Consider the following 21,572-nt stretch of genomic DNA (forward strand, 5'->3'; position numbering starts at 1 on the left):
GACGTGGGATTTGTGGTCAGCTCTTCTCAATTTGGTGATCTCTATCTATCAGTGTGATGGTACAGATTCTATCACCAATGTGTATATGTACAGATTGTAGTGTAGGATGACTGTGATTGGCTGAGAACGTCGCCATGCATACTGGCAGGTCTTAAAGGGTTGCTCCAAGCCAGACCAGGTCATTCTGGACTGGTCGACTTACTTGTGATACGCTCCAGTCTTCTAGTTAATAAAAGCCTTGGTTTGGATCAACAAGCCTTTGATTCTTTCGACGCGCTCTACAATCAGCATCCACAGGAAGTAAAGGGGTAACCAACATTTCAGGCCTGGGACCTTAGGACGAAGGGCCCAGGCTCAAGACTGGTTACCCGTCACTTCCTGGAGATGTTGCATGACCTGCTGAGTGTCTTCAGCATGTTTGAGCATTTCACTCAACCAGCATGTGCAGACTTTCTTATTTAACTTTGGTCTCTATCACTGTGGTCAGAAATTCAGGCCATAGACCTTGGCAACATGAGGATCGGCATCAGGCCAGTTAGATCTTGGGCCACTGAATTAAACTATGGCTAATTATCTCCATTCCTCTCAAAACTCTTTTCTCATTAAAAAGCAAAATCATTCAGAATTAAATGGGTGGCAAGCTTAGCATAGCAGTTTGTGCTACAGTGACAACGACATGGGTTCGAATCCTGCGCTCTCTATTAGGAGTTTGTATGTTCTCAACATGACCTGAGTGGGGTTTCCCCGAGTGCTCTGGATTTCTCCCACCCTCAAAACAAGTATGTAGCTTAATGGGGGTGTATTTGGGGCAGGATAGGTTAGTGGGCCAGAAGGGTAATTCTAAATTAAAAAAAAAACAGTGAGTTACCCTTAACTTGGCGTGCGCAATCTTTGGAGAGGGGTGGGGGGGGAAATCAAACTTCTTTCCTATAATTCCTTTGTGCTAAAAGATGCTTCCTACCTTTTCTTGTTGGATGTGCTGGCTTTAAGTTCCCATGTTCTTGAGCTCCCCTATGTGCCTGCAGATTTTGCTTAAAACCATTTGAAAGGGGCTAAGGTGAGTGGGGAATTTTGGTTGGCATGGGCAAGTTGGGCCTTAGGACCTGTTTCCATGCTGTGTGACTTTACACTGTCTCGTGTTCCAGTTTCACCACCTCCCCCACCCGAAGACCAAGACCAGTGATGGTTTTGGCACTCCGAGTCTGATTTATTGACTACCCCACTTGGATCCTTCACTCTCTAATTGGTCACTGTCAAGAAAGAACTCAGCTTTGACTCTGAGGCTGCAAAATTTAATGAGCAGGTCTGTCTACATAAGCCAGCGCCAGGGCCGTTTATTATGAATGCCAGTTTGGTTTGGGTGGCAGAGTTAATGTGGCGGTTAACGCAATGCCTCAACCACACCAGCAACCCGGGTTCAAATCTGCTGCTGTCTGCAAGGAGTCTATGTGTTCTCCCCATGTTTGCATGGTGTTCTGGTTTCCTCCCACATTCCAAAAACTTAGAGGGGTAGGATAATTTGGATGGTGCGGTGTCATGGCCTGGTGAGGCCTTTTAGCATGTTATATTGCTGAATTTAAACTATCTTCACATCCATGTCGGGGGGTGCGGACAGAGTTGGTCAATGAACCAGATTCACCAGATTTCAGGTCACTCTCCTGAGCTCCACCTTCAGCCTCCAGCACTCTTCCCTGTGTGTAAAGCCTGTATTTACCCTCAGGCCCCCATGTCAAGTCAAGTCAAGTTTATTGTCATCTGATTGCACAAGTACAACCCAATGAAACAGTATTCTCCGGTCCTCAGTGCAAAAAACGCAGACACACAACCAGATACAGACATATAGACAAAAAATACCCATTCAGGACAAGGATTTTCTCCATACAAATAAATAAATAATAGTGTCTTGTACAAATGAGAGTCTCAGATAATTAGTGGGAGCAGATCCTTTGGTCGGTTACCATCCTCATAGTTGATGCAATCGTGAAGCGGGCTTGCCAGTGGTTATAGTTCGTGAGGGTTTTGAGAGGATTTGGTACATCACCAAAGACTTGAAAACCTCTGGAGGAAGTACTGTGGAGACCATTCTGACTGGTTGCATCACTATCTGGTATGGAGGTATCAATGAACAGGACAGGAAAAGAAAAGTTGTGAATCATGGGCACCAGACTTCACTTCATCGAGGACCTCTACAAGAGGGGGTGTCTTAAAAAAGCAGCCTCTATCCTCAAGGACCCTCACCACCCAGGCCCTGCTCTCTTTGCTCTGCTACCATCGGGAAAGAGGTACAGGTGCCTGTAGACGATCACCTAACGGTACAAAATCAGCTTCCTCCCCTCTGCCATCAGATTTTAAATGGACAATAAATCAGAGACACGACCTCACTTTTTCTTCTTTTGCATTAATGCATCTTTTTTAAAATGTAATTTATAGCAATATTTGCAGCCGAACTGTTGCCATAAAACAACGAATTTCGTGACGTTCATGGCGATAAATTCCAATTCCGATTCACTTCTGTCTTACATGATGCTGGAGAAACTCAGCAGGTACAACAGCGTACTTTGTATAGCACAGATACATCGCCAACATTTCGGGCTTGAATCCTTCATCAACACAACGTCTTCTGAAGTTTCGGGAGCTCTGTTGAGCGGGCGGCCAGGACCCAGGCTGGAGTTAGCGATCGAAGCAGCGGGAGGTCCAGGGCCCAGCGGTAGAGGCGTGGGGAGCTCTGGATGGCAGGCAGCCGAGTCCAAGATGGTTGGGGGGGGGGGTGGTGTCGCAGAGGCTGCAGTCTCTATGGAGGCAAGAATACAATCCTCAAGCCCAAAACGTTGCTTATGCATCTTTATCTTTTGTTATATAAAGTGCACTGTTTGATCTGCTGAGTTTCTCTGCTTTGTCTTTTCACTTTAACCATGGAGTCTGCAGACTTTTGCGTTTTACTACTCAGCTCAGTCTTCTCAGCTCTTTTCTTCTTTGTCAGTACAGATAATGTTATTTCTCAAATGTAAAAGCAGAATTTACTTTATTGCAGTGAAATATAAGCTTTGGAGCTGGCCAGATATGCTGAAACATGACATCAAGCTCAGCCGGTTTCCATTTAAGCTTTTAATGGTTTGAAAGTCAATGGGAGTAATTTCTGCACTGTCTCTTGAAGCCTTGCAGCTGGTTACTGCAGGCAACTTAGGTAGAACATAGAACCACTAATCACAGAAGCAGGCAGCACAGGTGGAGACCATTCAGCCCATAGTGTGCTGACTCACCCTTTGGCTTCATCGGTATAGAACTCCTGATCTGCCCTCACATCCTGTCCTGCCATGAGGTGAAAGAAGGGAGTCTGCAGGCACTGTGATTGTGGTGAAGGCACAGAAGAGCGAGAGAAATTCGCCCATAGGAGGCAAAGGTATATAATCGAAGTTTTGGGCCTGAGCCCTTCCTCAGGGTATGTCCGTCCTGTTTCAGCTGCTCCCGAGGTAAAAAAAAAAGTACCAAAATGCAGCTGCTCCCTGTTTGACATATTTCCCCTTCTGATGGTTCTTTGACCCTTGAAGCCCATCAAGGACTTTTCGGACCATGAGCTCATGCAGCCCAATTAAACCCAATTGACCTACATCCCCCTGTACATTTTGAAGGATGAGAGGAAACGGGAGCACCAAGAGGAAATCCACGCAGACAGATTCCCGACAGATAGCACCAGATCTGAACCACGGTTATTGGTGCTATAACAGCGTTGCGCTAACTGCTGCCCTAGTGAACAAACATCTTCTATAATTCTAAAATCTCTTCTCAGCCTTTTCTCTGCTCCAGTAGCAATAACCTGTGACCAGAAACTCCTTTGGAGCACCTCTTGTGTTTGGGCACAGTGCAGAACTTGACCAGGAACCCAGAGGGTGGCGTGCGTTTCGCGATCTTTGACGCATTTTACACACAGATGGCTGGAGCCCACTGAGCATGCTCAGTGACATCACACAACACACGACAGCTCTACTGTGAACAGGATGCCTGCAAATGGAGACAGGCTCTAAGCAAAGGACTGAAGCTTGACACAGTGTGAAAGCCATAACCCGTAAACAGTAGCGACTGAGGGGTCCTTCCCTGGGAACCTTGGTTAATATTTCGTTGTTATTGGTTACTTCCAGCATTCTATCCTCTCCTCTCTCCTTACTTGACCTGACCATCTCCCCATCATCCTTCTGAGCTCCCCAATGGCCCCTTATCCTGGATTAGCTTCCTGACGACAATGTCCCCAAACACAGAAAACAGGTCCTTCGGCCCTGCTAGCCTGTGCTCTGCCTACCGATGGGCACCAAAGCCGCCCATATCCGTTCCATCGATGTCCCTGTCCAAATTCTTCTTAAATGTTAAAAATGAGCCTGCATTCACCACTGCAGCTGCTAACTTGTTCCACATTCCCACCACTCTCTGTGTGAAGATGTTTCCCCCTAAACTTTTCCCTGTCCACCCTTAACCCATGTTCTCTGGTTTGTATCTCACCTATGCTCATTGGGAAAGCCTAGTTCCATTTACTCTGTCTTCTTTGGCTTGGCTTCGCGGACGAAGATTTATGGAGGGGGTAAAAAGTCCACGTCAGCTGCAGGCTCGTTTGTGGCTGACAAGTCCGATGCGGGACAGGCAGACATGATTGCAGCGGTTGCAAGGGAAAATTGGTTGGTTGGGGTTGGGTGTTGGGTTTTTCCTCCTTTGCCTTTTGTCAGTGAGGTGGGCTCTGCGGTCTTCTTCAAAGGAGGTTGCTGCCCGCCAAACTGTGAGGCGCCAAGATGCACGGTTTGAGGCGTTATCAGCCCACTGGCGGTGGTCAATGTGGCAGGCACCAAGAGATTTCTTTAGGCAGTCCTTGTACCTTTTCTTTGGTGCACCTCTGTCACGGTGGCCAGTGGAGAGCTCGCCATATAACACGATCTTGGGAAGGCGATGGTCCTCCATTCTGGAGACGTGACCCATCCAGCGCAGCTGGATCTTCAGCAGCGTGGACTCGATGCTGTCGACCTCTGCCATCTCGAGTACCTCGACGTTAGGGGTGTGAGCGCTCCAATGGATGTTGAGGATGGAGCGGAGACAACGCTGGTGGAAGCGTTCTAGGAGCCGTAGGTGATGCCAGTAGAGGACCCATGATTCGGAGCCGAACAGGAGTGTGGGTATGACAACGGCTCTGTATACGCTTATCTTTGTGAGGTTTTTGTGAGGTCTGTCTATACCCCTCATAATTTTGTAAACCTCGATTAAATCTCCCCTCATTCTTCTACGCTCCAAAGAATAAAGCCCTAACTTGTTTAATCTTTTCCTGTAATCAGTTCCTGAAGTCCATAGTACATCTTTTCTGCATTCTTTCTATCTTATTGATATCTGTCCTGTGGTTAGGTGACCAAAACTTCACACAATACTCCAAATTTGGCCTCACCAATGTCTTATACAACTTTACCATAACATCCCAACTCCTATACTCAATTCATTGATTTATGAAGGCCAATGTACCAAACCCTTTCCAAATATTCTCTGGCCCTTTCCTATCCAAATCGTCCCTAGAAGTAAAAACATAACGCTGGAGAAACTCAGCGGGTGAAACAGTGAACTTTATGTAGCAAAGATAAAGATACAGGACCGACGTTTCAGGCTTGAGCCCTTCATCGAGGTATGAGCAAAATGTAGGCAGGCGCCTGACCTGTAAAAATGCAGTTTGTTTAATATGACTCCACTTTTAAAATGTGTTGTGGGAGAACTTGCGCTTAATTCTACCATCATGTTTATTTTATTGGTCAAAGATGATTGAACCAGACATTTAATGTTTTTTTTAATTTGGAGATAAAGCACGGTAACAGGCCCTTCCAATCTACTAGTCCATGCTGCCCAATTACACCCACGTGACCAACTAAACCTACTAACCTTGTACATCATTGGAATGTGTGGGGAAACCAGAGCCCCCGAAGGATCTCCACGCAGACATGGGGAGAAAGTACGAACTCCCCACAGGCAGCGCCAGGTTTGAACCTGGGTCGTTGACGGTGTAACTGTGTTGTGCAATTAAAAAATGCATTAAAAATAAAAACAGAAAATGCTCAAAACACAGGGACAGGCAGTATCTGTGGAAAGAGAGACAGGGTTAATGTTTCGGAATGAATTGGGTTTGCACCCAAAACAGTAACTCTGTCTCTCCCTCTCTCTCTCTACAGATGCTGTCCGACCTGCTGTGTGTTCTGGCATTTTCTATTTTTACTCCAGATTCCCACCATCTACAGTTTAACTTTTAAAAAACTTATTGATAGAATCTGCCTGCTTTTCAGGTTAAAATTGTGATTTTAGTTTTATTAGCGATTGACACTGATTTATAGGAGTGGGCAGAAGTGTGAGAGATGAAGGTAAGATTGGAAGGTAATCATTGAATGACTTTAGTTTTAATCAAAGCTGGATGTTAGAAGAAGGGAGGGGAGAACAGCAGGGAAAGGAACTCTGGAAGTGAGCTGGAAACAAAGAATGTTTTTGAGTGTTGTCTCGATTAGAGAAAGAACCCACAGTAATGCTGGAGGAACTCAGCCTGTCTCACAGCATCCATAAGTGGTAAAGATACATAACTGACATTTCACGACTGAGCCCTTCATCAAGTTAAGAGCAAAAATCAGACAAGCACCTGGGGGAGAAAGGGTCTGAAGAACACAGTGGTATTAGTAGCATGAATGGCAAAGGGTTGGCTGTTATGGTGCCAACGACCCAAGTTTGAATCCCACGCTGTCTGTAAGGAGTTCATACGTCATCCCTGTGTCTGCCCGGGGTTTCCTCAGGGGGTTCCACCTTTCTCCCATGTTCCAAAAACGTACCGGGGGTGGGGGGGGGCTGTAGCTTAATTGGGTGTAATTGGGCAGCACAGACTCATGGGCCGAAAGGGCCTGCTAAATTTAAAGATGTCATCAGGTGGCAATGTTTCTGTGTGCAGAAGTGTGGAGGAGGTGCTGGACAAGCTTCTCCAAAGGGGTCAGCAACCCTTGCATTGATTTCAGCTTTCCAGTGGTGGTGAAGTAAGAGCCAGCTTTGTGATTAATAAATGAAAATGCCCCAGGCAACTTGAGCAACACAGGGGACTCACAGTTACTGAGACCAAGAATAAAAAAGGATTAGGGTGAGGCCACCAGATGTTTCAGGCAATAATCCATGAAGAGGTTGCCACATCATCTTTATTTATAGCGTTGGTCGAACTCAATCAAAACTTTCACAATATTCCTCAATCTCTTTCCATACAAAAATAACATGTCTTTCTCTTGATATCTGACCGGACCACCTCGGGATCACACAGAAAGATGAAAATAAGCGAGAGTTTACAGCTCATCTATTTAACCCCCTATCATAGAACGCTTCCACCAGCGTTGTCTCCGCTCCATCCTCAACATCCATTGGAGCGCTCACACCCCTAACGTCGAGGTACTCGAGATGGCAGAGGTCGACAGCATCGAGTCCACGCTGCTGAAGATCCAGCTGCGCTGGATGGGTCACGTCTCCAGAATGGAGGACCATCGCCTTCCCAAGATCGTATTATATGGCGAGCTCTCCACTGGCCACCGTGACAGAGGTGCACCAAAGAAAAGGTACAAGGACTGCCTAAAGAAATCTCTTGGTGCCTGCCACATTGACCACCGCCAGTGGGCTGATAACGCCTCAAACCGTGCATCTTGGCGCCTCACAGTTTGGCGGGCAGCAGCCTCCTTTGAAGAAGACCGCAGAGCCCACCTCACTGACAAAAGGCAAAGGAGGAAAAACCCAACACCCAACCCCAACCAACCAATTTTCCCTTGCAACCGCTGCAATCGTGTCTGCCTGTCCCGCATCGGACTGGTCAGCCACAAACGAGCCTGCAGCTGACGTGGACTTTTTACCCCCTCCATAAATCTTCGTCCGCGAAGCCAAGCCAAAGATAGCAGCTAAAAGGATTGCAGAGTTTTCCCATCACCAGGTTGTGAGCAAGCCATGAGCAAAGAATCTTTATTGGGCTTGTTGCAATTGGACAGGTCTTTGGTGAGATTGTGCCTGGAGTGTTAGTTACAGTTTTGAAAGAAATGAATTTGCCATAATGGGAGAAGGCAGGAGAATGGGATTGAAAAAATAGTAAATCAGCTATGACTCAATGGGCCAAATAGCCTCATTCCAATTCTATGTCTTATGGTGTGAGGAATGTAGGCCATAGAACATTACAGCACAGTACAGGCTCTTCAGCCCACAATGTTGTACTGACCCATGTAAATCTACTCCACAATCATCTAAACTTTCCCTCCCTCACACACATAACCCTCTATTTTTCATACATGCATTTGCCAATCTAGAGTCTTTTGAATATCCCTATTATTCCAACCCCAGAAATGCATTCCAGGCACCCATCATTCTCTGTGTAAAATAATTTACCTCTGACACCTCCCTTAAACTTTCCTCCATTCACATTCTCAGGTATCTGGTTTGCAACTAATGAAGTCCAGCAGACCATACACCTTCTTAACCACCCTGTCAACTTGTGTGGCGACCTTGAGGGACCTATGGACCAGGATACCAAGATCTCACTGTTATTCACACTGCTAATAATCCTGTCAGTTCATCTTCACAAAAAATTTGAGGAAGCTTCCTGAGACAGAATCTTGACATGAGATTGAGTATTCATTAGATGTGGTCTCATCAAAATGCTTAATGATTTGACATGCTAGAAGCAGGGAGAAGTCAGTATTGATGACGTCTTGTTGCAAATGGCTGAGACAGAATACAAGGCATTGATCTTCTTCTACCCTCCCACCTACTTTCTCATCTACATTTACCTGACACTCCTTCCCATTCCTACCCTCCTTTCCCCACCTCAGGCCCGAAGCCTCCACTGCCTTTTACTTCCTATGGCTTATTTTAAAATCTCATCATCGCGGGGTCTGGGCAACACCTGTGGTCGGCAGCAGCCTCAAGGGATTGCAGACCTTCCTGTGAGGCAGAGGATTGCTGCAGGGCCACCAGAAAACGAGGAGACCACCACTCATTTGAGAAGGAGAAGCAGAGGAGATGACCCACAGGATGGCGACCAAGGTGGTGGACCAGTGAGGGGTTCTGCGGCTGAAGAACTCACGCTGTTGGTGACTTGAGGCAGGGAAGCCATGCAGGATGCTGGCCACTGGGGACAGGCTGGAGACCGGCTGAAGAGATGGCAGGTATGGGGACCGCGATGCGAGAGGGTGCTGAGGGAGCTGAAGGTTTCCTGATCGTGCCAGAGATTTGGAACTGGAACTTGGGTTGCCAATGGTTTGGACTGAAGGCTGTGGGAGCGCTGGAGGCGAATCTACGAACACCTGACATCTCTGAAGGGAGTCTCTTTTGCTTCTCTTTCTCTGACTGTAAGGGGCACTGGGCAATTTCTGCTGATGCCCTACGGTAGATTAAAGGGAATCTCATGTACATTCTCTGTGTTATTATTTGGCAATAAAAGAATCTTGAATCTTGAATGCTGCGTAACCCAAGATGAGCCCTGACCCTAACAAACAGGCCTGATCTTGTTTCCTTTGTTCTTCCGCTTGCTAACGGCGAGGTGGACAAAGTTGACAGATGATCAGTGGATTCTGGCTCAGATTAAACAAGGAAGCACTTTTGTCATCATTGACTAGAACAAAAAAGAAAAAAAAACTAGTAGAAGATGCGGAGACAGTCTTGAGGAAGCTTGTGGAGTGGTGGGGGGTGGGGGATGGATGGATTGAAGCACGACGTGATGGAGTAGGCAGTTAGCTGGCAGGCTGTCATGAGACCCTACTGGGCTGCATGCTGCAGATTCTTATTGGAGAGTGGATGAGCTTCTCTGTGGTATTTGTACCAACTCAAATGTCAATTCTGTGCAAAGCAGCTGCTTTCAGATATTCGGATCAAAACAGGAAATCAAAAGCTAATACGGACAAAGTTTACAATGGCTGTAAGTCACAGTAACCATCTGGTTTTTGTTTGTCTTCATGAGAAGGGGCTTTAGATTTACAATCACTTTAGAACCATAAAACACTACAGCACAGGGACAGGTCCTTTGGCCCATCTAGTCAGTGGCAAACTTTATTCCACCTAGTCACGTCGACGTGCACCTGAACCATAGCCCTCCAGACCTTTCCCATCTTTGTACCTATCCGTAATCTTTTCTTAAATGTTGGAATCAAACCCACCTCCGCTGGCAGCTCGTTCCACACTCCCACCACTCTCTGAATGGAGACGTTTCTCCCAATGATCTCCTTAAGCATTTCACCTTTCACCCTTATCCCTCTAGTTCTGGTCTCTGCCAACCTCAGTCAAAAAATGCCTTTAACTGTACCCCTCACAATTTTATATACCTCTGTCAACCCTCTCTCAATCTCTGATGCTGCAGGGAATAAAGTCCTAACCTAATATACCTCTCCATACAATGTAGCTCTTCCATTGCAGCCTCACATCTTGGTGTCACCTGCAAATAAGCTGATCTAATTCATCACATTATTACCCAGATTGCTGAAACAGCAACATTTAAAAGAGGAAAACTAATATTAAACTGATAAGAACAGATACTACACTTGATCTTAGCCAAAAGGCCGAGAAGCGATGAGGAAAACTAATATTGATGTAAACGGCGCAACATAAATCCAAGCAAGTCCAATACTTTGGGAAAACAGAACTCTTTACTACTACTAAAATCTTCTTGGCTCCAGAGTTATTCCCAGTGCTTTTATAGCTCAAAAGGACAAGGAATAAAACACTTTGAACCTCCCTTTGACAGTAAAAATGGAGAAAAAATAAATCTATCAAAGTGTTTGTTTCTGGAAGGATTAAGACATTTGATTTTGCCTTTTATATTGCCGGCAGCTGTTGCATGAACATACTGTGCTGGATGAGAAACACAGTTTAGACAGATTGTCTGTCCAAAGACGCATCTGTCCCGAATAAATGATGATGGTTAATAGATTCCTCTGACTGCTACAATTCTTCATACCCTGCTCCACCCTGTATAAAGCTCAGAATTTACAAAGGTCTCTGCCCTGATACTCATTCCACTGCATTCATTTCACTTTACTCCACTCTTTCATTTGCTGTCCATGTAAATTTAGTTCAAAATTTCAATTTTATTTATAAACCCTCCCACAAGAGCCCCTGCTCCCCCGATTTTGCTGTTAATTTTAATTTAATTTAGACTTGCAGGCCCTTTCGGCCCACGTGCCCGGACCACCCAATTACACCCGATTGAGCCACAAACCCTGGTGCATTTGGAAGGGTGGAGGAAGCCGGGGCACACGGAGGAAACCCTCACAGCCGCAGGGAGGATGTCCAAACTCAGTGCAGACAGCGACCAGTTCGGACCCCGGATGCTAGTGCTGTAACAGCGTTGCGCTAACTGTGCCAATTATCGCACAACAATATTAAATCATGAGAGAAATAGATTGGGTGAATGTACAGCCTTTTGCCCAAAATAGGGTCATCAGTAACCAGAGACATAGGTTCGGGGGGGGGGGGGGTGGGGGAGAGAGGGGGAAGAGATTTAGCAGGAACCTGAAGGGCAACTACGGTGTGTGGGACGGGCAACTGGAGAAAGTGGTTGGGGCAGGTGCTATTGCAATGTTTAAGAAACAAATTGAACGGATACATGGATTGGATGTGTTTAGAGAGATTTGGGCCAAGCGCAGGCATGTGGGACTCGTTTGGGTGGGACATTTTGGTAGGTGTGAATAATTTAGGCCAATCTATGTATTGTTCCAATTTTTTTTCTTAGAAGATGTAATAGTACCCATCTCAACCACCTTGTCCAGCAGCCCATCGTGTAAAAACGTTCAGGTCAATTTTATTGTCATCTGATTGTATAAGTACTACCCGACTGAAGTGTTCTCCGGTCCTCAGTGTGAAACACACAGACTCACACACACAGGCAAACAATACATATGCAGGACAAGTATTTCACCATTACAAATAAATAAATAAATATGATTTTGTGCATATGATGTGAGCAGTTCTTTTGGTCGTTGCATATACCTACCGCTCTCTGTGTAAAAAACGTACCCTCGATCATGTTAAATCTCCCTCCACCTCACTTTAATCCAATGGTTACTGATTCTCCTACTCTAGGCAAAAGACTCTGTGCGTTCATTAATCTATTCCTCTTGCATGAAGCCTTCAAAGTCAAATCCAGAAATCTTCTGTAGATTTTACTCTGGGCTTTGTACCATAACCTGGTATTATGAACTACTGCAGGTCATTTTACCCATGCTGGTTTGAACTGTGAAACAGATGACCACAAAATCCCTTGAAACACCTCAAGGGTGGCCCAGTTGGCGTAGGATTTAGCGCAAACGCCTTTACAGTGCCAGCAATTGGTTCGAATCCTGTGCTCTCCGTAAGAAGTTTGTATGTTCTCCCCATGCCTGTGTGGGTTTTCCCTGGGGGGCTCCAGTTTCTTCCCTCCATTTAAAACATACCAGGAGTGCAGGTTAATTGAGTGTAATAGGGCGGCATGAACTCGTGGGCCAAATGGCCTGTTACCCTGCTGTATGTCTACATTTAAAAATAAGATAAGACTAACAGGATTACACCATTGAGTTTGCTGGGCCATGGCTGATGTATTTTTCCATTCCACCCCATTCTCCTCCTCATAACATTGGACGCCCTTATTGATCAATGTGCAGGTGATACCAAAATAGGTGGTGGGGAGGTGGTTCGGGAATACCGAAAGGCGGCAGAGAGACTTGGATAGATTGGGAGAATGGGCAGAGGTGGCAGATGAACACAATGAATTCCACAGATTCACTACTCTACTCTCTGGCTGAAGAAGTTTCTCCCTATCTCTGATCTAAAGGGACATCCTTTTATTCTGAGGCTATGCCTCTGGACTCAGACTCTCCCATTGCTTGGAACATCTTCTGACACCAATACCATCAGCTTGATCCTATACCATTACGGCTTGTGACAAACAGATCCTGTTTGAGGGCAATGATTACTGAACTGAACAGAAACGTAGCTGAGCTGTTCCTCAGTGATTCACCACATGTCCACAACTGGATCAGTCAACGTGAGCAAAGTAGAGGACACTGTGTTTGTCAATGCCTCGTAAAAGATCGTTAAGACTGAAACCATTCAGCATTCCACAGCTGGACAAGTCAAATCAAACAGCAAAAATTTCATTTCAAGTCAGACAGAGCATTACAGGATTCAGGGATGTAGTGGAATAGTTTGGCAAGAGGACAAAGCAGTGGTTGTCTGCGGCAGCGCTGTAGACTCTGTTAGCGCCTCTATTGATGAGAGGGGACAAGGAAGTGAAAGCTGGGAAAGGAAAAATGAACATCTCAGCAAATCTTGTTAAATGAAAAAATCAAGGAGCAGTGGGCCCATTGCCCCATCGAGTGCTCTGCCATTCTATCCATGAGCTGATCCATCCACTCACTCAGCCCCACTCCCTGGCTTTTTCCCATAACCCCTGATGCCCTGAATAATCAAATACCTTCAATCTCTGCCTTAACTACACCCAATGACCTTGCTTCCACAGCCTCCTATGGCAACAAATTCCACAGACTCGTGACCCTCTGGCCAAAGAGTTTTTTTCCACATCTCTTTTTTTTAAATTGACAACCTTTTTTCCTGAAGTTGTGCCCTCTTGTCCTAGAAACTTCCACCATGGGGAAATATCCTTGCAAATCTACTCTGTCCAGGCCTTTCAGCTTTCGAAATGCCTCTATGAAGTCCCCCCTCATCCTTCTGTACTCCAATGAGTGCAAACCAAGAGCGGACAATCGTCTCTCATATACTTGCCCTCTCATTCCTGGTTTCATTTTAGTAAACTCTCTCTGAACCGTATCCAACGCCAGCACATCTTTTCTCAAATAAGGTACCCAAAACTGTACATAGTGCTCCAAGTGAGGTCTTACCAGTACTTTATAGAGTCTCAACATTACCTTCTTGTATGATGTTCCTCTGTAAATGAATACCAACATTGCATTCACCTTCACCACCAACTCAACCTGGAGGTTAACCTTTAGGGTATTCTGCACGAGGACTCTCAAATCCCTTTTCACCTCTGAATTTTGAATTTTCTCCCCATCATAAATAATAGTCTGCCCATCTATTTCTTCTACCAAAGAGAGAGTGGATGGTTATGGCTGTACACTTTTCAACATTGTGTTCATTTGCCACCTCCGCCCATTCTCCCAATCTATCCAAGTCTCTCTGTCGCCTTTCGGTATCCCCAACTCCACCTCCCCACCACCTATTTTGGTATCAGCTGCACATTTACCCACAAAGCCATCTATTCCATAATTCAAATCATTTAGACACAACGTAAAGAGAAGAGAGCCCTGCAGAACACCACTGGGAACAGGTAACCACCCAGAATAGGATCCCTTTATTCCCAACCTGCCATTGCCCTAGCCATGCTGGTAACCTTCTTGTAATTCCATGGGCTCTCATCTTGTTTAGTATATGTGTGGATAAGTTTGGATCCATGAGGGGCGTGTTTCCTCAGCCGTGGCAGCTGGTGTGTAATGGTCCAGAGGGAAAATTGATCAGTTACCAATGCCTCCCCTCAGTAACCCCCAATTTTCTGTGATTTCTGAGAGTAATTGAACATTCACTCCCACTGGGGTTACACAGGACTGAACATTCACACCCACTAGGGTTTGTCTGCAGCAAGTAAGAATTTTGCCACATATTTCCATTTCACACCTGGTATCCTGTTTGATCTAACTTCTAGAGTAGCCCACTGCACAGATCCTTAACGAATGCCCTGCTCCAATCCACATATACAACATCTACAGCTCAGCTCTTGACAACCTTCTTGGTCACATCTTCACAGCCAGTCTCCACAGTCACTCTTTGTGCAACCGTGCTGCATGTTTTATTTAATGTCCAAAATGACATCCGTCTCATTGATTGATCAAAGCAACATTTTGGACGAGGTGCAATAAAAAAATCAACCATTGGGATTATCTTTCAATTATCGGCCCGCCTAAGGGATTATACTCCTCACCTCACTGAATCGAAAAGCTGTGGGAAGGCTGAGTAATGAAATCACCTGGAATGATGCAGATGGAATTCATCCACAGGAAAATGACGGTCATCATGAGAAACGTCCCCTGTGGGATTAGACTTAATGCAAGAGTATCCATACAATTAGAGTTAACTGATCCACAAGAGATACAGTGTAAACCATAATTTTGTGCAAAATCCAGGCACCACATCTCCAGCAGCATAAAAATTCACAGTAATGGTGGTTAAAGCAAAGTAAGAAAATGAATTGTGATTATGGGTCCAACAGGATTTTTAATACAACAGGCAAATCAAATTTACTCACAGCAACTTTTTGCTTTTCAATCAGCTTCCCTACGTTTACAAAAATATAGAATTCACCACCACGAGAGCTGACCGTACACAATGCTGAGAATTACACAATGACTAAATATTCCCGTACTTCCACACTTCCATACAAAATAGAAAGCCAGTCGTCCCTTTGAGTCAATGCTAGTTCACATTCCCCACAACTTTTCTCTATCACCTATGGTCACCAGGCTCCCATCAACCCCTCTCAGACATATTACCCACCACTGACACTCCAGGGGCAATTAATGCATGAGCCTATCACCTTTGGGATGCGGGAAGAGCATTCAAGAGGAACCCATGCGGACAAGGGGAGAATGTGTAAACTTCACACAGCACCTGAGGGCAGGATCAGCCTGCACACCGAGAGCTGCGAGGCATTACCTCTAACAGCTGCCCCCCAGTTCACCCCAATTGTCTGCAATTTCTGAGAGTGACAGAACATTCACACCCACTGGGGTTAAACACAGGACTAAACATTCACACCCACTGGGGTTAAACACAGGACTAAACATTCACACCCACTGGGGTTAAACACAGGACTGAACATTCGCACCCACTGGGATTAAACGCAGGACTGAACATTCACACCCACTGGGGTTAAACACAGGACTGAACATTCGCACCCACTGGGATTAAACGCAGGACTGAACATTCACACCCACTGAGGTTAAACACAGGACTAAACATTCACACCCACTGGGATTAAACGCAGGACTGAACATTCACACCCACTGAGGTTAAACACAGGACTAAACATTCACACCCACTGGGGTTAAACACAGGACTGAACATTCGCACCCACTGGGATTAAACGCAGGACTGAACATTAACACCCTCTGGGGTTAAACACAGGATTGAACATTCGCACCCACTGGGGTTAAACGCAGGACTAAACATTCACACCCACTAGGGTTAAACACAGGACTGAACATTCACACCCACTGGGGTTAAACGCAGGACTGAACATTAACACCCACTGGGGTTAAACAGGATTGAACATTCACACCCACTGAGATTAAATGCAGGACTGAACATTCACAGCCACTGGGGTTAAACACAGGACTGAACATTCACACCCACTGGGATTAAACGCAGGACTGAACATTCACACCCACTGGGGTTAAACACAGGACTAAACATTCACACTCACTGGGGTTAAACACAGGACTAAACATTCACACCCACTAGGGTTAAACACAGGACTGAACATTCACACCCACTGGGATTATACGCAGGACTGAACATTCACACCCACTGGGATTAAACGCAGGACTGAACATTCACACCCACTGGGGTTAAACACAGGACTGAACATTCACACCCACTGGGATTAAACGCAGGACTGAACATTCACACCCACTGGGGTTATAGTTAATGCCTCATTCTTATTCTAGATCCACCATTGATGGGAATACGCCCAATTATTCATTCATGCCACCTCAGGATTTGTAGCTAATGTCAGGCCCTGGATTGTGCAAATGGATGAGCGTTCACAGTCTCTGGGATGACCCTCAGTCTCAGAGCATCCACGGTCTGTGGGAGACCATGGTCCAAGCATTCAGCCTGTTCTGGGAATGTACTCTACAAGCTTCATCATGCACATGCTCAGTGGTTTGAATCAATGACTGAATGTCCAGGGCCTCTGGATTTGGGAACTGTTTTCTTTCAATGATCGTCCAGAACTATTGATTTTATATCGTCTGTTAACTCACATATCTTGGGAAATAATTCTCTGGGGTTACCCTCAATGTCCGATCTTCCACAGAATCAAGGTTCATGCTCAAGGAATGAGTGTCCACAACTACACAGCCCTTGAGGATCAATGTCCATAGTCCTTGTGTTTAGTCCCAATCATCCACAAGGGTTAGTGCCCACGTTACTCAAGGTTTAGTGCTCAATGTCCTTGCATAATACAGAATACTACTGAGCAGGGTCGGCACCAGAATGAATGTTAGAGGGTGGTCATTAGCGTGTTGTGGGGGGGCGGGGGTTGCACAGGGGAACACATAAACTCACTCAGTGGGGGGGCGGGAGGCAGGACATACCTGTCGACAGGGATAGGGCATGTTGTTGGATGCTGGGACCTACCTGTCGACACCATCCGCCCATTCCGATGTAGGAGATGAGGGCACTGCTTTTATTGCCTCAAGCGTCACTAGACGCTATTGATGTTTGGCGCACGCTAGTGACGTGGCCAGGGGGAGGCGGAGAGTCACTAGCATGCGCCAAGCTAGACACTAGTGATCCAGAAGGGGGCTGGTTTGACAATGAGTGATGGCCATGACTGTATGGGCGGGCACAGAACATCATTTGGGTAGGGCAACGCTCACTGATATTCCTTTTGGCGCCAACCCTGCTACTGAGTACTACCACATACCATCAAATACCACAGAATACCAGGGTACCACAGAGTATCACCACCATCTAATGAGTACCACCATGTACCACCGATTACCACCAAGTACCACCGTGTACCAAGTACCACCATGTACCACTGATTACCACCATGTACTGAGTACCACTGTGTTGTACCAAATACCACCGTGTTGTATGAAGTACCACCAAGTACCCTCAATTATCACCGTGTACTGAGTACCACCATGTTGTACCGAGTGCCACAGTGTTTAATCGTGTGTACTATTGGGATGCCTCAATTTGTAAATATTCCCTGTAAAACCATCAACAATTTGGAATGTTGATGAATTTGTGAATGTATTTTTATGGGAGGATTAAACCCTTCCAAAATATCTATAACTCACATCACCCAGCTTTTTCGATTGAAGAAATGTTGCCTCATGACATCTTGCAGAAGTGTTTCCCTTTCACTCATGAAGGAATAAACTTCATTTTCATTGTCATCGAATGGCACCATCAGTGCCCCCCACCAAGGCAGTCCCACATTGGTATCAGGTCTCAAACAAGGTGTTAAACTGATACCCTGTCTGCTTGTTAAATAGCTTAGTGACAGGATTGAAAGGATTGGTGTCCTGGTCGATGCTCATCCATCAAAACCATCAACACAAAACTGATCAAGAGAAACCCAAGAGTTGCAGCTTCTGTGATCATGAGCCAACAAACATAGCTGGATGGTGTAGCAGTTAGCGCAGAGCCTTTACAGCCCTGATTGCGATCAAGACTGGGGTTTGAATCCCAAGCTGTCTGCAAAGAGCTTGTACATTCTCCCTATTTCTGTGTGGGTTTTTCCCAGGGACTCCTGTTACCTTTCATGATTCAAAATGTACTGGGGGCTACTCGGGGGCCGAAATGGCCTGTTACCGTGCTGTATGCCTAAATTTAAAGGATTCAGGTCAGGCAGCATCCATGGAGAGAAATGGCCAGTCAATGTTTTGTGTTGGGAGCCTTTCCCCAGCTCAATCTGCTGCATCCTGCAAGCTTCTCATTATGAGCACGACTGAGCATTTGCCTCAGTAAAATCACGATGCTGGAGAAACTCAGCAAGTCCAACGGTGTATATTATGTAGCAAAGATAAAGATGCACAACCAACGTGTCGGGCTGGAGCCCTTCCTCCATCAAGGTATGGTTAAAATATAGGCACGTGCCCGAACAAAATGATGGGAGCGATGGACAGGGGGAGGAGCACAGGTCCACAGGAAGGAGGTAATAGGTGGATAAAGTGAGGGAAGGTATAGCAGCAAACAGGGGTTGGGGGGATGGCTCTGTGAAAGGAGACTAAAGGGGTGGAGAGCTGGAGGAAAGAAGACAGAGGGGTGGGGAAGAGATGGAGAATGGGGAGTGGGCTCGGTGAAACTGGAGGTCTACATTAATGTCATTAATATAGGGGTAGCCTTGGTTTGGGAGTGTACGAGTACATGGACAGACTGAAATAGTTGGCCACTGGGAGATCCTCATTTACCTCACTGTATGCTTATTGGTTCACGCTGTGCACAAATTAGCTGTCCTGTTTGCCTTCAAAACAATAGTGAAAACACTTCAAAAATCCCTGGTCTCTGAAAGGAAAGAACCACTTGAAATAAACGTTGGCTGCAGTTGATAATTTCTACATCAACATAAATGTCTTTCAACATACAACCAATGTGAATGGTATATCAATGAATGTGTACCTCCGTAGATCCAGTAAAGGCAACCTTGTCAATGTCCATGTGGGAAGCAATGGCTGCACCAGCTGTCACACCAAATCCAGGTAAAATATTGACCACCCCTGGTGGAAATCCCGCCTGGGGAAAGAGGATTACATCAAGGAGGCTCAGTTAACGGCAGCTCGCACTTCTCACATTAGCCAAGACGGTGAAATACAAAGCTGAGAGGACCAACCTCTTTAATGAGAGAGCCCATGTAGAGGGCGGTGAGCGGTGTTTGCTCTGCTGGTTTGATGACCACTGTGTTTCCGCAGCACAGCGCTGGAACTATCTTCCAGGCAAACATCAGCAGGGGGAAGTTCCACTAGAAGAACAGGAAGAAGATTAAAACAGGTAAAATAATCACATCCTGTAATAGGACTATAAATTCTACACCAGAGTTTAATCGCATTGTGATGCACCATCAGTTACCACAAAAGACTAAGGTTGTGAAACTGATTGGCTTTTATTGACTCTAGATTTGAGCAGCAACCAACCTCATGGCAGAAAGAGTGGGAAGCACGCAAAGGGGTAATGGGTAGGATTGGCCTTGGGATGCGTGTCCAGCCGGCAGTAGCCAATCACAGCATAACAGTGGTTGATGGGTAGTACAGTTAGCGTAGTGGTTAGTGCAACGCTGTTACGGCGCCAGCAATCCGGGTCTGAATCCGCTGAGGTCTGTAAGGACGTGCATGGGTTTTCCCTGGGTGCTCCAGTTTCCTCCCACCCTCCAAAACGTACAAGGATGATAGGTTAATTGGGTGCAATTGGACGGCATGGGCTTCATGGGCCGGAAGAGCCTTCCACCATGTTTTAAGTTTAAAAAGAAATAAAATACGAACCATTTCCTCCAATTTACTGCTAATCCCCATGATATCCCTCTGCCTATTTCAAACAATTTAATCCTTCCACTTAAAGGACAAAGGAATGTTTATTTTTGATCCATCAATAATCTCCATTCTTAGTTTGGAGAATGAAACAATGTGATACCATGTCAAGAATAATATTTGCAATGTTCTCTTTGGCCCTGAAATGCTTCCTTGGATTAACTACATGGTATTTTACTTTAGATTTTATGTTATAATTGTATTATATTTTATTTTCACTCTAGTTTATTTTAATGTTTACAATTCCCATGAGAAGAGGCTGGGAAACGACATTAAAAATTGTCCGTTGTGTTTGGGTTTGTTTACATTTTTGGGTAGATGGATCATTTTGTGAATTCTGGGCACAAGCTGAAGGCTTTTTGCCACGTCGATGTAGATGGAGGTTCCCACAGGATCTGTGTTTGTGATTTGCTCCTGACCTGGCCAAGGGGTAGCATCCCCGAAACCTTGTCTGCTTTGCTTCCCACAGACCCTGCCTGACCCTCGGAGTGCTCCTAGTCATTTTTCCTTTTGGTTTTTATTTTAGCTTTTCCATCATCTGCAGTTTTTGGTTTGATTTTCATTCTGCTATCACCTTGTGGCTTCCCTCTAGCCTCAATGTCTGATTAGCCATCACCCACTTGCTTCTTCATCAAGAAGTAGGAGGAATGTGTTACCTTGGTATAACCTGCTCCCTGTCTTTCTCTCCTTTCCACTGTTGTCCGCTAACTTCCTGTGGGAATTTCCAAGATTTTATGCCAACAGTGTGGTTCCAAGAGCAGACTCAATAATACAAAATATGGCCTGACTTCACTGATGAAGTATTGAGTCTACCCATGTAACTCGCTGACAACTTACGTGGAACCCTCTTGGCTGCAGGCATAAGATTTCTCATGCTTTATAAATGCCCTTGTCATTGATTTCAACTCTGTAAATATATATTTTTAAAAGTATCAAAACCGGACAGAGAGGGATTGAGATTTAAACCAGCAAAGCTTGGGAGATAAACAGTAAAAGAAGATTTCACCATCTCATTCACTCTCAACGAAGCAAGGTGAAGATAAGCCTAGTTCTTGCTTTCACATATTTGAATTATTTTAAAGCTCATCACTTTAGTGTGGGCGGTACGGTTAGTGCAAAGCCAATACAACACCAGCGACCCAGGATCGAATCTGGCGCTGTGTGTAAGGAGTTTGTACATTCTCCCCATGTCTGCACAGGTTTTCACCAGAGACTCCGGTTTCCTCCCACTGTTCAGAATGTGCCAGGGGTTGTAGGTTA

The 21,572-nt window shown here is 45.6% G+C and overlaps 1 protein-coding gene and 1 pseudogene across 3 annotated transcripts in view; both read right to left on the reverse strand.

The window, feature by feature from the left end:
• The window catches only part of aldh1a2 (aldehyde dehydrogenase 1 family, member A2), a 203,590-nt gene that overhangs the window by 21,744 nt on the left and 160,274 nt on the right, over positions 1-21,572 (reverse strand). For all 3 annotated transcript variants that reach the window (XM_069912020.1, XM_069912022.1, XM_069912023.1), the window contains exons 6-7: positions 19,622-19,750; positions 19,411-19,524 (exon numbers count right to left, since the gene is read on the reverse strand). In XM_069912020.1, coding sequence (XP_069768121.1) covers positions 19,411-19,524; positions 19,622-19,750 — 243 coding nt within the window. The remainder of the gene's footprint in view (positions 1-19,410; positions 19,525-19,621; positions 19,751-21,572) is intronic.
• On the reverse strand, positions 10,448-10,577 carry LOC138750049 (U2 spliceosomal RNA; annotated as a pseudogene).

The sequence above is a fragment of the Narcine bancroftii genome, chromosome 14 (genome assembly GCF_036971445.1).
Source record: "Narcine bancroftii isolate sNarBan1 chromosome 14, sNarBan1.hap1, whole genome shotgun sequence".
Classification (NCBI taxonomy): domain Eukaryota; kingdom Metazoa; phylum Chordata; class Chondrichthyes; order Torpediniformes; family Narcinidae; genus Narcine; species Narcine bancroftii.